The following is an 18,004-nucleotide window of genomic DNA, read 5'->3' on the forward strand; positions in this document are numbered from 1 at the left end:
GGTTTAACCCTTTGAGGATCAGGCCCAAAATGACCCAGTGGACCGCGCAAATTTTGATCTTTGCGCTTTCGTTTTTCCCTCCTCCCCTTCTAAGAGCTCTAGCACTCTCAGTTTTCTATCTACAGGGCCATGTAAGTGCTTGTTTGTTACAGGAATAGTTGTACTTTGTAATGGCGTCATTCATTTTACCATAACATGTATGACGGAATCCCAAATATATTATTTATGAAGATAAAAAAGAATGCAATATGGTAACCTTTGGGGGGTTCCTGTGTCTACGTAATGCACTATATGGTAACAGCGACATGATACAATTATTCTATAGGTCAATCCGAACACAACCATATGCAGGTTTACACAGATTCTCTAATGTTATATATATTTTTTTAATGAAATCCTCTTTTTTGGCAATTAAATATTAATAAAATGGGCCTATTGTGACGCTTATAACAGTTTTATTTTTTCACCTACGGGGCTGTATGGGGTGTCATTTTTTTCCCGTCATGATCTCTAGTTTGGACTGCGGGGGTCCAGATCGGTAAGTGACAGGGGAGTCCTCCTGTCACTTACACTTAAACGATGCGGAGCTTAAGGAGTTAATGTCACGCTGCAGCGCGATCGCTGTAGCGTGTCATTAACGATGAGGTGCTGGCTGCTGATTGCTCCGGAGCGCGCTTCATAGCTCAGGACGTACCGGTGCGTCCAGGGTCGTCTGGGGACAGACTTCCAGGACGTACCGGTACGTCCTAGGTCGCCTAGGGGTTAAAAGATCCTAAACAAATAAAGATTACTTTGTTTTTTGTTTGTTTGTTTATTTATTTAAATCTATACATTTTCCCTTCCTGCCCAGCATTTCCTTGGTTATGTGTCCCTGGGAAAGCTGGGTGACAACCAATATGGATTGTTTTACATGGTTGTTGTGTTTGGGGCAAAAGTTATATTGCTGCATTCTTGCAGCAACAAGCTACAACTACAACACTGCCATCTAGTGGCCATAAAGTACCTAACATGTAAAGATTAGATTATACTAGACACATTTTTCTCAACCTGGGGTTGAGGGAATTCATGTTCCAAACTGCAGACACTGTTCTATATCTGTCCCATAATAACTAAGGGCCCTATTCCACGGGACGATTATCGTTCAGATTATCGTTAAATCGTTCGAATCTGAACGATAATCGTTCGGTTGAAATGCAGTTAACGATTAACGACCGAACGAGAAATCGTTGATCTTTTAATAAGACCTGGACCTATTTTTATCGTTGCTCGTTCGCAAATCGTTCGCATTGAATAAGACATCGTTCGGTCGTTCTCAATAGATACGAACGCAATAGCGAATAAATAGCGAAGAGAAACGATCGCAATTACGATCATAAGTAACGATTATCGTTTCATGGAAATGAGTGAACGTTTTCAGGTCTTTCGCAATAGCGGTCGTTTGAGATCGTTAATCGTTAACGATTATCCAAACGATAATCGTCCCGTGGAATAGGGCCCTTAGATTGTCCCCACAGACTGAGCCCAGATTGTCCATATATTGACTGAGCATATAATGAAGTTCATACATGGATGTTGTTTATAATCTACAAGCTTATAACTCATATGCTCAGTCTATGGGATATGGTTTCTATAGTGTTCAGTACAGAATCTTTCAGGATTTGTGTCTATGGCATCCAGGCCCCTAAAATCTCATCTCCTTAAGATCACATTACATGTTGTATTAACCCTTTGAGGACCAGGCCCAAAATGACCCAGTGGACAGCGCAAATTTTGATCTTAGTGTTTCCGTTTTTCCCTCCTCCCCTTCTAAGAGCTCTAGCACTCTCAGTTTTCTATCTACAAGCCATGTAAGTGCTTGTTTGTTACAGGAATAGTTGTACTTTGTAATGGCGTCATTCATTTTACCATAACATGTATGATGGAATTCCAAATATATTATTTATGAAGATATAAATAGGTGAAATCGTAAAAAAGAATGCAATATGGTAACGTTTAGGGGGTTCCTGTGTCTACGTAATACACTATATGGTAACAGCGACATGATAATATTACTCTATAGGTCAGCCCGAACACAACCATATGCAGGTTACACAGATTCTCTAATGTTATACATGTATTTGTTTAATGAAATCCTTTTTTTTGGCAATTAAATATTAATAAAATGGGCCTATTGTGATGCTTATAACGGTTTTATTTTTTCACCTACGGGGCTGTATGGGGTGTAATTTTTTCCGCCATGATCTCTAGTTTTTATTAATACCATATTTGTGAAGATCGGACGTTTTGATCAGTTTTTATAGATTTTTTTTATATATAATGTAACATAAAATTGGTAATCCGCGCACTTTTTTCCCTCTTTTCGTGTACGCGGTTCACCGATCACAATGACGCTTGTTATATTTTAATAGATCGGACAATTATGCACGCTACGGTATATTATATGTTTATCTATTTATTTATTTTTATATGTTTTATTTATATAATGGGAAAGGGGGGTGATTTAGACTTTTATCGGGGGAGGGGTTTTGGGGTAGTGTAATAGTGTTTTGAACTTTGTTTTTTTTTTTTTTTTTTTTTTACACATTTGAAGTCCCTTTGGGGGACTTTTACATACACTAGTTTGATTTCTACACTGACCATTGCTATGCCATAGGCATAGCATTGATCAGTGTTATCGGCGATCTGCTCATCGGCGATCTGCTCATCACTAGCAGATCGCCGATCGGACCGCACAGAGGCAGGTGAGAGACCTCCGGCGGTCCGTTTTACCGATCGGTAAGTGATAGGGGACTCTCCCTGTCACTTACACTTAAACGCCGCGGTCGCGTTTAAGTGGTTAATGACACGCGGCAGTGCGATCGCTGCAGCGTGTCATTACTGGTGAGGTCCCGGCTGCTCACTGCAGCCGGCCCCCACCTCCTATGAAGCGCGCTCCGCTCCGGAGCGCGCTTCATAGCGGGAGAAACACCCAGGACGTACAGTTACGTCATGGGTTGTCTGGGGACAGACTTCCATGACGTAACCCTACGTCCAGGGTCGTCTAGGGGTTAATAAATGGGAGCCCGTGTGTAGGAAAATGCAGTAGAAACAATAACAGAAGGAATAAACCCACGGACAGTAGTTGCCACTGGATAGCACTCTAGAGCAGTGTTTCTCAACCTTTTTAAGCCAAGTACCCCCATGTGATGAGACGCTTCAGCCGAGTATCCCCAAGGATACGATCGATTGGAAACGTTGCCTTAAAGGGGTACTCTGGGCAAAATGTATTTTAAAATGTTATTACATAAAGAAAGTTATACAAATATCTAATATACACTAATTATGGGAAATGCACATATAGTGCTATTTCCCTCAATTCAGTAGATCAGGCAGGCTTTACTTCCTCAAAACAAATGTGACGTCACGTCTCAAGTGTAGCTTCCGGAAGGGGGCGCATGTAGAAGTATAGAAAGGGAATAGACATCTATTCTCCCTCCCTGTGCTGGTCCCCCCTCCCTCTGTCCCACCCCCCTGCCTGGTCCTATTACACTTGCTAAAGTGGGGTGAGCGCTCCTTATCTGACGCTCACCCCAACTAGCCGCCCGTCTCCCCCCATCCCGGTCCCGTGCAGGAGCGCTCACCCTCCGCCCAGTCCCGGCAGGGTGAGTGCTGCTGCACTGCCCCTGATGGAAGCCGGCCGCCCGGTCCTGTGCACAAGCGCTCACCTGCCGCCCCGTCCCGGCGGGGTGAGCGCTCAGGCACCTGCTCCAAATCTGCCCCCCCTTCATCAGAGCCCGCGGGTGAGCGCTCGAGCACAGGACCAGTGCTCATGAATCTTCTGACTTGCCGCTCTTGAAGTAAGCCGGCTGCTTCGTCCTGTGCATGAGCGCTCACCCGCTGCCCTGTCCCGGCGGGGTGAGCGCTCGTGCATCTTCTCCTGAGCAGCTGCACCTTCTGCCAAGCAGCTTGCTTCATCTGAGCCGCCGCCCGTTCCCGTGCACGATGTAGCAAGCTGCTTGACAGAAGGTGCAGCTGCTTAGGAGAAGGACCCCCCCCAGCGTCTCCCCTGACCTGCAGCCTTCCCCCCTGACCTGCAGCCTTTACCCCTGACCCCAGCCTTTCCCCCTGCCCCCCAGCGTCTCCTCTGCCCCCCAGCCTCTCCCCCTGCCCCCCAGCGTCTCCCCTGCCCCCAGCCTTTCCCCCTGCCGGTCACTACAGTACACTAGCGCAAACTTTTAAACTAGAACCCAACTACAAGAGCTGCAGGCACTACAACTCCCAGCATATCCTGAGGGCTGCAGACTGTCAGTACATGCTGGGAGTTGTAGTGCCTGCAGCTGTTGTAGTTGGGTCCTAGGTGCATTTTACACTGGATGCTTTGTGGCATATAAGAATACATAGATCTGTGGGGGCTCAGTGTAGGGAAGTGACCCCAGAACAGCACTAATAGGGGATAGAAAAAAACATCAACCCCTATTAGTGCTGTTCTGGGGTCACTTCCCTGCACTGAGCCCCCACAGATCTATGTATTCTGATATCCCACAACGACCTCCAGGACCCAACTACAACAGCTGCAGGCACTACAACTCCCAGAACAGTCTGCAGCCCTCAGGATATGTTGGGAGTTGTAGTGCCCGCAGCTGTTGTAGTTGGGTCCTAGCATGAACTCTAAAGACACGGCCTGAATACGGCCCTGAGTCCAGGGTAGGTGAGGTCTTTGACTTTACAGTATAGAAGTGTGCATGATTTAACAGTGGCTCAGGCTGTATGAAAATCTGGCACATCTAGTGCACACATTATATCCCTCATAGTATTTTTTTTGTATGACAAACTGTAAAAGTATGCAATGTTGTATCTCCTTCTGCGGGATACCATGTATTACTCATAACATGCAAGACTCAGGGTTTGTTGTTGAGAAGTGACTTCCCGTGCCTAGAAAGTCAAGCTAAAGTATTTTAGCAATCGCAGTCATCTGCCCCGTCTATGTGTAGCAGATAGGCCATTGTTATATAACGTAGTATGAGGTAATACCATAAGATAAGCTAATCTAAATATTAGTCAGCCATTTTCTGAATGTAACACGTGTATAGTTATCAGTACATAGTGATGTCCTCATTCCAGTATTACTGGAATTACTATCTTATGCATGTTCCTGGAACTTGATAAGTATTGCTGACTAGTTATTTATATTTGAGGTTACAGTACAGTACATAGTGTTCATCCTAACTGACCTATCCCATGGAGGTAATCATTCGCTCAAACATAACTTTTCATATGTTGCTGCCAATGGTGAGACAAGCATTCCATACTTGTTATCTATTCAGTTTCCTTACCCTAGTTCTGAGCTGCTGCTCAGTTAGGTTCTCTTTAAAAGGGGTATTTCACTCAAACATAAGTCTATTTATAAAGATACAGACTGTATCTAATACTTCACCTAATCATTGCGTTCCAGCGCTGGTACGCTGTGACCACACCTGACTGTACAGCCCAGGGACGGAGAATTAGGTGAAGTATCAGACAGTCTGTATCTTTATAAATAGACTTGGGGACACAGATAGGGACAGTTAGCAATACACAGCAATGTCAGACTGGATAGCGCAAGATTATTGAGCATGGTCAGAGTGGCAGGAAAAAGATCATGAGATCCCATCCCACTGCTCTGCATGCTGGGAAGTTCCAAGCTCACACCGACGAGAGCTGGTGCAAGCCCATGAAGAAACATGAAAATAAATAATAATCGCAGCCGCGAAAAAAATTATATTTGGACAATAACTAGGTAGCAATTACCTGGTTCTCTTTAAGGTTCCCATACACCTTATACTTTTCTTGATATAAGGTGTATTAGGCTCTCCCAACCGACAGGTGGGGTCAGGCATGATGTAAAATCTCTGCCCGACCCATTTGTTCTGGGAGAAATAAGAGGCAGACAGCGGTTTGGCTGCGGCTTAAAGGAGAAGGCAGCAATTTTTTTTCACATGGCAGAGCACAGGGGCAGGGGGAACATAAACTCACCTCCAGCAGAGCTGACATAAAGATCCGGCTGATGGAATGGCCGCTCAGCCAGTCAGCGACTGTGGCAGAGTGCTGCTGTGATCACTGATTGGCTGAGTACAGGGAGAGGCAAGCAATCCTTCATTGTTATTTGTCTGCTACCAGGTCTCAGAATTTTGCTATGGCTGGACTTCTTCTTTAACCCAGAGAAAACAGGACGCTGTGTATGAGCTGGACAGGAGAGATAACTGATAGTTTAATGGATTGTTCAGCCATTGGTTATTGAAGATGCATGGCCACCTTTACAAGGGCAATTCTGGCTGCAGTAATGCTGCTTGTACTTGTGGCTTAAAGGAGTTTTCCATGAAAAATCGATGGCCTAACCACAGGATAGGCTATCAATTGCTGATTGGCAGAGTGCACACAACTGGCACCACTAGCTGTTCTGCACATGGCATGGCACCCAGATATAAAATAGTGTATGGAGCCAGAAACTTTGACTATGTACATAGTATAGTGGTTGCATCAGGTTACTGCAGATTGATCAGTGGGTGTGCTGGCACCTCACCACTCAGCTATAGAGGGCTTATCCTGTAGAAAGGCCATCAAATTTTTTTTTTTTCTTTAGAAAACCCCATTCAAGCAGCTTGACCCAACACACTAAATAGCCTTATTCCCCAGCACACAACTTTTGGGAAGCGTGCCAGCACATTACACTTTTCTTCCGATTTGCAATAGGTTTGTTGGGGCATTGGAGCTGGTCTTATGTAACCAGTGAGTGAAAGCACACCCACATACAGTAGCACAATGTTGCCACAGTGTTGGCTCACTAACCAGAAGTTTAGCGCCAGGGAGTGAGGCTATTGTATGTTGGAAAGTTACAACCCCTTAAACCACATCAAGTCCAGCAGTTAGGGCTAAATTCCAAGTGTAATCTGCAGGGTGGGTCATGTAGGAGCTTCATTTTATCACATTTATTTTCCAGCTTCCCTCTTCATAGGCTTCCACAGGCAGAGGGGTATTTCACCCAAGAGCTTTACACTGTAAACAAAATATCTATTTACATAGATAGATGAGAAAGAGATGGACCAAGTGTGTTTCCTTTCCCCTATACTGCTCAGGAGGCTGTCACTGTTATGTTGTTTCCCCAGCCCTTGGCCAGCTTCTCACTGATTGGTGGGATGTCAGTGGTAGGCAGGGTTACAGATGAGGTTTCACAGCTTGCCTGGCAATAGAAGCGACAGAGATCGCGTGACTTCGGTCTCAGAATTCATTGGTCAAAATATTCCATATTTGTAAAATACAGTACTTTTATTTGACACAAGAACACAACAAGATTAAACTGTTCTTTTTATTACTGAAATAATTCACAGAAATGTGAAAAGTTACACAGTATTAATAAAACGTGGCAAACTTAGTTTTTTCCTTTTATTTTCACATTTTTAATATTCAAACTTTTTTCCCACCTTCTCTATTACATGTAATATATTTCATATCAAACAGTGAGGGATATCTCTTTATACACATCTGTATCAAAAGAAATGTGTAATACAAAATTATATAAACAATTAGATATATACATATAATATATAGATATATTTTTTTGACATAGGAATGTAAGCTCATATATAGATAAAATATTCAAAGTGGCGCAATCCTGATAGTTACTTGATGATATCCTTCAAGTCCATGAGGTATCCAATGATGGTAAAACTGTAAAAGATGTACAAGCAGAAAATTACTAGGGGAAAAACCACATGTGACTTGTTACCTGTCAAATACAAACAGATGTCTTTCGGGAATTTAGAACAGTCATGAATTCTTCTTGGAAATTCACAGAGATACATGCAAGTGTGTATACCCTTTGTTCTAATCCAACGTTAGAGTTATGCTGCCGTATGACGGTCCTCAACACCAATTTGCATTGTCAGCAATTGTATCCGCTGAGTTTGAAGATGCTGTCGAGCCTTAGAAAATGGACTATTCACAGGATAGTTGTAGCAGTGTATGATGCTGCAGCATTGTCCCATTCGCTGAAGTTCCTTGCACTGCCACTATAATTGTACTGTATATACGAGCCAATGTACATATTTAAGTTGCAGCCCTTTATACAACTTATCAGAGATTGGCAGAAGACACAGCCTCACCAATCTAATATTGATGGCCTATTCTGAGGATAGACCAACAATCATTTAAACATTGCATTAAATGTCCCACTCTGCGCTATGAGCCCCTAGGTCACCACTTATTTTTAGAGCCTTTTACTAGGTTTGATGACCAGGTCGGCATGAAGAATCGCTATTCCAACCTGTCAAAAAATAAATAAAATTGGCTGTCAGCCTCACTTCACCCCTTGTAATAGTGGATGTGCAGCTGACGGCCAATTACTTTTCGACAGGTCAAAATTAAGCAGTCAGCCAACGAAAAAGCGCTTGCTATCTTTCTGGCAGGTCACTGTCCCTATTGCACAGGGTGATATCGGCCTGATATGGCAATAATTGGCCCTTGTAATTTGGCCTTAAAATGTTATATTGGTCACACACTATCAGTCAGAAAAGCAGCACCAAATGGTTGGCTTTTTTTTTTTTTTTTTTTACAAAAGACAGACAATTATCTGTTTCGTTGCGGTAGATATTTTTTGCAGAAGTGACAAAAGGAAGTGCAGTCATACTGGTTACCTGTGAATTAGCTTTCCTAAAGCTCTTTGTTGACTAAGCAATAAAATTGGCCATACATGTTGGATAGTTTGATAGCCAGCCTAGCATTTGTTTGGCCAATATATACATACATGTATTCTAATTGAGGAAAGAGGAGAAAACTCCTGGCAGTGGCTTATGTTCCTGAGAACAAAAGAGGCAGGCATGTTAAAATACGACAGCCCATTTCTTCTGTTCCCCAACATTTGCCATCAGCGGAGAGTCGGGAGGCCCCAACATACATTAGACAGTTGACCAATCCTTCAAGGCCAACTTATCACCAGCTTCTTAGTAATTCATAAAAAATTGACTACCAGTATCATCTACTTCCTGTCACTTTTGCTGCACTAAAATGTAAAAAAAAAATATAATATATTTATTTATAACTAGCAATAGAGATGAGCGAACCGGGTTCGGGTTCGAGTCGATCCGAACCCGATCGTTCGGCATTTGATTAGCGGCGGCTGCTGAACTTGGATAAAGCTCTAAGGTTGTCTGGAAAACATGGATACAGCCAATGACTATATCCATGTTTTCCACATAGCTTAGGGCTTTATCCAACTTCAGCAGCCACCGCTAATCAAATGCCGAACGTTCGGGTTCGGATCGACTCAAACCCGAACCCAGTTCGCTCATCTCTAACTAGCAACTATTTGCTGCTGCTTTAACTGGCCTATATGAACTCTGAGCTATTCCCTATGTGCCTACTGATTTCTTTAGTTTTTTTTTTTTTTTTTTTAAGTATAAATAATGTAAAGCCACAAGGAAATGGAGGTGATTACAGTGACTGCAGCTGCTTATGGAGAAAAGTAATGATTCTGAAGTCAAATAAACAGAAATCACATTGATCACCAGGCGGCTTTGATATAAAAAGGGGTACTGAAGAGAATTTAGTTTTTTGCTAATACATTGCATTAATAAAAGGTATATTACTTTGTAATATAAATTTTAAAAAGTATAGTTTTTAATGTACATACGATATATGTCAGTTGACTGGCAGCAGTAAGGGGTGACTTGGCCCCCTCTGCTGCCACAGTCATGCACTTCCTGCTCCCAATTTGCTCAAGCGGTGCCGAACAGAGTTATATAGAAAAGGGTCCCGTTCCGTCCATGTACTGTATATGCGTCTAGTTTCTAGTATAGCGATCACTGCTCACTGTGCAGAGACTGCCAAACACCTTGATTGTGTTCTTGGTACTGTATGTGAGTATATACAGCACATTGGGGGAGGGGCTGCTCTGCATAGCGCTTCTCGAGTAGAGCTAGGATTCCTGCCTGCAGTTCCTGACACAAACGTTGGTGGCAGCAGAGGGAGCCTGTGACCCCCCCCCCCCCCTTACTGCTGCCAGTCAACAGAAGTATATATGTATATGAAAAACAATATATAGAGCAATGTAGCAAACATTAATCTTCAGTATCCGGAGCACCCCTTTAAGCAATACATGCAGATATGATCATAAGCTTTTTGTGAAGAAGTTGGTGAAAAAAAAACCCAAACAAAAACATTAAAAGGGAATCTGTCAGCTCTATATGATTCAAAGTGCTGCACACATAGCTGCTAGAGAGAAAACAAATTATATATGTCTCTTAGCTGATGGCTATATGTGAAGTTGTAAAATCATGATTTCCTTTCAATCTCAAGTGTCAAAGAGGCCATGCTGAGCTGCAGCATGCACACATCCTCCCTCACAGGATTGCTGTACAAGGCCCATTGCCAAATCTGGTACATCAATCATAGCAGGGAGAAGGCGTGCATGCTGCAGCTCAGCACGGCCTCTTCGACATTTGAGCTTGAAAGGAAAACATGATTTTACAACTTTGCATCCAGCCATCAGCTAACAGACAGGTATCATTTGTTTTATCTACTTATCAGATATTTGCAGCTTTGACCGATTTCCCTTAAAGGGTTTGTCCAGGATTAGAAAAACATGGCAGATTATCTTTCGATAAAGAGCACCACACCTGTCCATTTTTAGTATTACAGCTCAGATGGTGCTGAGGTGTAATTCACAAACCTTGAAATTACCAAACAAAAAACAAACAGATTGAAGAATTATCAGCACACACAGCCTCAGGATGATCGATTTATAACCATATTACAGATCTATTCTACCTGCACCGGTTACAGTCCAACAATAGGCCGTACTAAATAGATGCCACATGTGGCAAGTGACAGCTCTAGATGGTGGGTACTGTGAAGATGCTGCCATATTATATTACTTACACGAATAGTAAATGACTGGTATTACATCATCAACACCACCCTGCTGGATGCCATGAACTGATCAATATAAAGATTTTAATTTTTTTAATGAATTTTTTTTAGCTAATTAAAATAAAATTAAAATCATCCTGAAGCTGCGGGGGAAGAAAAAAAAATTAACATGCAGAAGCACCCACCACCAAGAGAGGAAGAATCAGTGTGCGGAAGGCGAGGGGGTCACACATACACACCCTCAGGGTTCCGGGTAGAGAGAAGAGGGTTCTGCAAGTTACGTGGATGGCCTGTTAGATGATTAGGAGCGGGTCGTGGGAGAGAATCTGCTGAACCTAGGGAAGAAGCAAGATGTGATTTTATTCTATGTATACTATAGATAAAACCTTCACTAAGAGACAGCAATACATGTGTGTTCAAACGGCCATTTAGAATGGGCTACATACAGGAAATCATATAATAGACTTATAATGTGAATATTCACATAAAGCACATTACTACCACCACAGAATTCTTAACAGATGGATATGCATTCATACCTGTACTTCTGTGCTGTCCTTCCCATTGTTGGCCATTTTGATCAGAAAACTCATCTTCTAGTCGTCCTTGGCCATTTGTGACAATGGAGCCAGTCTGTAGGATGAACTGCTGGAGGTTACACTGTCTGAGGTCTTTGTTGAGCTCCTCCAGATCCTGATTTCTTGACTGGAGAGAGGATTAACATGAAATACTATTTAAGTGTGATATAAATCATATATAAAGAATAAACTATATATTGCATGACTATGATAACATTTTTAAATGGGGCCGCTAAGCACAGGTGATCCCAGCAGCATCAGCACACTACTAAAAACCTGTGTTGTATAGCTTAGGCCTTACTAGAGAACCACCAACCATCCCTTTTGTAGCAAACTAGGTTAAGGCTCTATTATATGGGCCGATTTGGAGGAGCAAGTGAGCACCGATCTGTCATATCTGTCAGATCAGCGCTCGCTTGCTCATCGTTCCCCACTTGCTGCCAGTGCTATTACACCGTGCCGACACCGAGCTGGGAAGCCCATAGGAGATAGTGGCGGTCTGCTGACACCGCTCCCATTACTAGTTTTTTCAATATGTTGAAAGACAAGGATCAGCCAACATCGTGCATATCGGCTGATTGTTGCCTTTTATGGTGCGTTTACACAGACAGATTTATCTGACGGATCTTTGAAGCCAAAACCAGGAGCAGACTATAAACAGGGATCAGGTCATAAAGGAAAGACTGGGATCTATCCTCTTTTTAAATCCATTCCTGGCTTTGGCTTCCAAAATCTGTCAGATAAATCTTTCTGTGTAAACGCACCCTTAACAGGAGCTATTACACCAAGGCCTTCAGTCTTTCACAAGACAATGGAAAAGGTCACGTAAACATCCTAACAGTGTTATTTGAGACTTAAGCCCCTATTCCACGGGCCGTCTAGAGGAGCAAACAAGCACTCGTTTGCTCCTTATTCCCCGCTCGCTGCCCCCGCTATTCAACGTGGCTGCAGCGAGTGGGTGAGTGCGGGAGGGGCGGCGGGGAGCTGCCCGGGTGATCGCTGATCGTCCGGGCAGCCCATAGGATATAGTGGCGGTCTGCTGCCGATGCTCCTATTCAACGGAGCGACGGCAGCAGATCGCTGCTATATCAGTCGCTTGTTGTTCCCTGCTCATGAGCGGGTGAGTACAGGGGAGGTGCGGGGGAGGTCTGCTCGGGTGATCGCTAGATCATCTGGGCATCCCAAAGGGGATAGCAGTGGTTTGCTGCCGCCACTCCTATTCCACAGAGCGACGGCAGCAGATCGTTGCTGTACGAGTCGTTTGTCTTTCAACATGTTGTAAGACAAACGACTGCAACGATCAGCCGACATCATTCATGTTGGCTGATCGCTGCCTTCTATTACACGGAACGATTATCGGCCGATAATCGTTCCGTGTAATAGGGCCTTAAGTCTCAGATAGATAAGCCCTTTAAAAAGGTCTCTCAATGATTGGAACATTTTAAATTTTTCCAACAGCATTGTAAAATCAGACAATTATATTATGCTTGCATCATTAGATCCCAGTCTTTCTGGCGCAGGTTGGTGGTTTTCCAGCTGGGCAGTTCATCCAGTGTATCAGACATGCAAACAAATGGCACAGATACGTACAAAAAAAAAAATACTAAATAGCCAAAGAGTTTGTGGATATCCCTCCTATACTGGACTTTGGCCTTTACAGAAGCTTAAAACAAAACACACAACATGCAAATTCCGAAGACAGACCTCAGCATCTGCACACAAGTCAGAGGTTGTCCATAATGATGGCGTCTACATTTCCATTAGACTAGGAAAAAACTCTTTAAGTAAAGATTCACAAGTCACATTCTGGCAGCCCAATGACGAATGTACAGCAAGTTTAGCTGAATTTTTAGGCCCGCAAATGCTTACCACTCCATAACACAGCACCAACTTTAGAAATCGGTTTGTGACAGTGTGCCCTAATGACCAATCTCTAGGAATCTCCAGAGACAATTACAGACCATGAATTATACTTCTTACAAGTATATTCAGATTGTCTAATTTAGAATGTCCATTTTAAATACCCTTAAGCTGCGTTCCCACATGCAAAGCAATATCACATGACTATTGGTGAGGAAACAAGGGCATGGTTTGGCAACATGCGCTCCTCTGCGTGTGGGAACGCAGCCTAAGGACCTTTATCTTTTGGCCATCTAAAAAGGCCCAGATAAGACACAGGCCAGTTTCAGACAAGTGTAATATCTATAATGGTCACAAATTGCTGTGTATTGACCTTGAGACTGTCAAGTTTTTAGAGACAAATGAGGTTATATAAAAGGCGCTTTTAGACAGGATGACGGCTGCACAATAACTTCACAGCACAATAACTGCTCGACTTCACCTGCAGGTCGGGTCATGTGAACAATTGCTAGATTGTTCATCCAATGACATATGTACTCTTTAGGGCCATGCAATGCTCTTTAAAAAAAATAAAAAAAATAACAGCTCTCTTCTACAAAATGATTGCTCTCTAGTGACACTTTCTGTAGTTTCCCTGCAAGTCAATTCTTAACCCCTTTAAGGGACCCCCCCAAGCCAGCACCCTGTTCTGTACTGGTGAGGAGCAAGAATCCCAAAACAGATGGGTCCTCCTCCGTTTTAAAGAGGTTATCCTGAATTTGAAATCAAAATCAGCTATTTTCAGCAAAAAACAGCACCACCCCAGGTTGTGTGTGGTATTACAATTTAGCTTCATGCACTTCACTGGAACATAGCTGCAACACCACAACCAAACTGAGGACAAGGGTGGCACTGTTTCTGGAAGAAAGTACCCATGTTTTTCCAAGCCTGTATAACCCCTTTAAAGCAGGACTACTGGCTGTCAGAAAAAAGGAACTTCAAGAAAAAATAGCCCCTCCTATCAATGTAAATGGGCTGTTAAAGGGCATAATGTACAGCAGACTATCCATGCTTATCACAAAAGCAGACAGTGTTTTGTTCACCATATCAGAGGTGATGCTCCTTCAAAGAATCTAGCTGTTGTGTCCTATAACTGGGTTCAGACGTAGACTGTGCAGGTGTCTGAACACTTTTTAAAATATCCTCCAGAGGGAGCAATTGAGTTAATATTGCATGTGGTTTTTAAAACCATAAAGTGTCCTTCAATGTTTTCATATCTTGCCAGCCTCTATTACAAAGGGCAGATACTACTGAGTTTATTTACCTGTAAAAGGAAGGCTTTTTACTAAAAGGAAGGGGTACCCTGGAGACTAAAATATAATTTTCTAACACTAATACTTTCTAAAAATAAACGTATATTTTTTTTTTTTACATATGCATTACATATATCTTGTATATGACATTTTTTGTGCAGATTTCTGCTCTGCAAGCTAAGGCTATGTTCACACACTAAAAAAAAAAAAGCAAAATGCGACAGTAAAATTGGTATAAAACATAGCACAAATCTGCAGAAAAAATGCCATATACAAGATATATAATGGCCTGATATAGTGCTGCCCCTCATGTACACACATGGAAGGTTATCCTGAAGTGTCACCTGAAATGACAGCCTAGATAATTTCCAGTTCTCCCAGAGGTGGTCGGCAGAGCCTAATGTCTATGGTGTCTGCACACACAGAGGAGGAGATCCTTTGTGTACAGTTTAAAATTAGCAGCAGCATGGAAGACATAATAAAGCTGAAGTGAGCAGTCTAAACTGTGTAAAAAAGCCTGGGTTGGCATTTATTACTTACAGAACTGTCTCTGAGCCATCCATCTCTCTCTCTGCCTGTTAACCCAGGCTCTCCCCTTCCCATCCCCCCTCCACAGAGTTCCCTTGCTTGTAGCTAGATACAGGAGGTTACTGAGCTGATTTTCAGAGTGGATGACAGTTTAGCAGTGAGAGAGGGAGTATGAGAAAAGATGCTTAACAGAACAAGAATTTTTGTCTGATAAGATATATTACAAAGCATCATCTACTTGCTTGTACTATTGATTTATGTAAAGTTTGTTGAAATGACAGTGAATAGAACACAGAGACAGAACACAGTGAAAAAAGTATTGTGAAATCTGATAAACGTTAAGTATACTTTTATTTGAGGAACAAACACTCAATATTTAGTAATGTCAGGGAGACACTGGCAAAAATATCAGGTTGCACCCTATGATGCATATCTAATGTAAACCGTGCTGGGTCAGAGAGCGCATTATGTTGGAGAGAGGGGAAAAAAACAAACAAAACAAAAACTTTTTGCCCGTGATGTAAAAATATGAAATAAATGTCAGCCACCACGCATTGAAGTGACTTACGGAAAGTGATTTACAGAAGTGCTATCAACTATCTACAATGTTCTACAGACAGAATCACAATAGGGGGTTGATTAATCTCATACAATACAGAAATGGTTGGTGTTGCACGGCTCACTTTACATTCACCTAGAGGTGCCCAAGGTTTTCACCATTGAGGAAAATAAAATATTCTTTATTCTACAGTCTCATTCTATATCAATAAAAATGCCTTCAATCTTCCATCCTAAGCGATCTCAAAGCACATGCTCCGATGTGCATTGCTGTAGCATAGGTTGAGCAGTCATCCTCAGCCAAAATATGCAGATACAGAAGGTCCATATAAAAAGGAATAGCCTTGCAGCAAGCACATGTAGCCATTTTACATGCATAAGCCAAGCCTTGTTTTACTACAGGTGAGCAGTAAGCCTACCTCTAGGTTCCTTCTGGCCTCCTCACAGGCTCTTTCCACATTAGACAGATTACTTTCCAGTTCTTGGCTCTGTACAATCTTGGCCTCCAATTCCTTTCTCATTTTTTCCACCATTTCATCAATATCAGCCGGACTGGGTTCCCCTGAAAGTCTTTTTGAGGTCTCCTTCTGGATTTCGTTCTCTAAGGCCTCAGTCCTTTCAGTCAACTCTTTAATCTTGAGGGTGTAATCCTCCATTGTGGTTCTTAGTTGTCGCATTTTGTCTTGTCTTTTTTGCTCATCTACCCTTTCTCTTTCCAGCTCATCCAACCAAAACATCTCCTCTGCCAGCTCAGCATCATTTCGGCGGATAAGTCGTTCTAGGTAAGCAATCTCATCGTCCACCTCATGAGGTCCACCAGCCCTGCCCCTTTCCCACGTTTGTAAGTCCTTGCCTATAGAGTTGTTTTGCATCTCCAGTGCTTTGAGTTGCTCTTGTTGTTGGAGCACCAGCTTAAATATATCCTCTTTGGTAGGTTGTCGATGGGCAGTGTCCTTACCAACTGTGCCATTCTGATGCTTTTGTCTGTGCTTAAGCAACATATCGTTTGAACTCATAGGTCCCAGATTAAAAGTCAAAGATTTTTTAGGCTCTTTTGACCTTGTAACGTCTGTACCATGTGCCCGAGGATTAAGAGGCAAGCTCGACCTGGGAAAAGTTCTTTCTGGAGGAGGAGGGGGAGGAACACTGTCTGAAGAGGGGCGCTCAGCTAAGCTGGGTCCTGTACGTTTTAATAGAAAATGGACATCATTGGCATACTGTCCACTCTTGGCCAAGAACTCCAAAGGTCTCTCGTGAGGCAGAAGCTGCCTTTCTTTATCCCGCAGAGTCTGGATAAGCACGTACCGTCCTGTCTGACCTGTAAGTTAACATACATAAAGTTACAATATAATTGTGGACAAATTGGGAATCTCTCAATTTAAATTCTATACAAAGCTTATTTTCAGTATACATTATAGTGTAGAAAGCGGTCCTCTCCATCCACTGGGCAGCTTCTGTTGCCATAGAAGTCATTGGAGAGCTGCGCCTTCTCCATTCTAGTCTATTGGCGTTACTGTTGGAAACGTGCAACAATTATTAAAGGGTTTTTATCCAGCCTCATTAAAGTGATGGCCTATCCTCAGAGCAGGCCATCTATATTAGATCAACGGGGGCCAGGCACCCAACACCTCTGTCACTCAGCTGTTTAAAGGGGCTGCAGTGCTTGTATGGCTACAACAGCCTCTTTAGTATTTACCAGCACTTTCACTATACTATTCATAGCACTGATGCAAGGTAATGAAGCATTGTCTTATTCACTTGAATGGAACAAAGCTGCAGTACCTTGCACCATCACAACCACAAGTATGAAGGTACGAGAGCTAGCAAATACTATAGAGGCTGTGGTGCTCACCTGAGCCCCTTCAAAACAGGTAATCTAATATTAATGGTCTATTCTCCTACTATGCCATGAAAGGATTACCCTTTTAAATACTGAGAGAAAATAGGCTGTTGTCATGGTAGATCCTGTTCACATTATGTTTGGAGCCTACATTTAGTATACATCTCCTGTTGCGCATGCGAAATGTATCCACAGAGCTACAGTAAAAAAAAAAAAAAAAAAAAACTGCCTGTTTTTACACAACAATGATAGATCCGGGGCGAAATCTCATTCTTTCCTTGATGAACTGTTCTCTGTTTATAGTTTGTTCCTGGCTTTGGCTTTAAAAATCTGTCAGATAAATCTCGGTGTAAAAAGGTACCCCCTAGCCTACCACTTTTCTTTTTTGAAATACACAAAGATCATTCAATAATGGTAGACTAATGTCTGCCAAAAATTGGCCATCTGTGATTAGCTGAGAAAAAAAA

At 42.6% G+C, this 18,004-nt stretch overlaps 1 protein-coding gene across 5 annotated transcripts in view; it reads right to left on the reverse strand.

Annotated features, from left to right (window-relative positions):
* Nucleotides 1-7,339: 7,339 nt before the first annotated feature.
* Nucleotides 7,340-18,004, reverse strand: part of RASSF7 (Ras association domain family member 7) — a 46,119-nt gene continuing 35,454 nt past the window's right edge. For 4 of the 5 annotated variants that reach the window (XM_069965477.1, XM_069965478.1, XM_069965479.1 and 1 more), the window contains 4 exons: nucleotides 16,117-17,015; nucleotides 11,421-11,586; nucleotides 11,121-11,216; nucleotides 7,341-7,683 (listed from right to left, as the gene is read on the reverse strand). In XM_069965477.1, coding sequence (XP_069821578.1) covers nucleotides 7,652-7,683; nucleotides 11,121-11,216; nucleotides 11,421-11,586; nucleotides 16,117-17,015 — 1,193 coding nt within the window. In that variant the 3' untranslated portion in view covers nucleotides 7,341-7,651. Of the gene's footprint in view, nucleotides 7,684-11,066; nucleotides 11,217-11,420; nucleotides 11,587-16,116; nucleotides 17,016-18,004 lie in introns of all 5 variants that reach the window. The other variant, XM_069965481.1, reaches the window with a different exon arrangement.

This window comes from Dendropsophus ebraccatus, chromosome 4 (assembly GCF_027789765.1).
Source record: "Dendropsophus ebraccatus isolate aDenEbr1 chromosome 4, aDenEbr1.pat, whole genome shotgun sequence".
Taxonomy (NCBI): domain Eukaryota; kingdom Metazoa; phylum Chordata; class Amphibia; order Anura; family Hylidae; genus Dendropsophus; species Dendropsophus ebraccatus.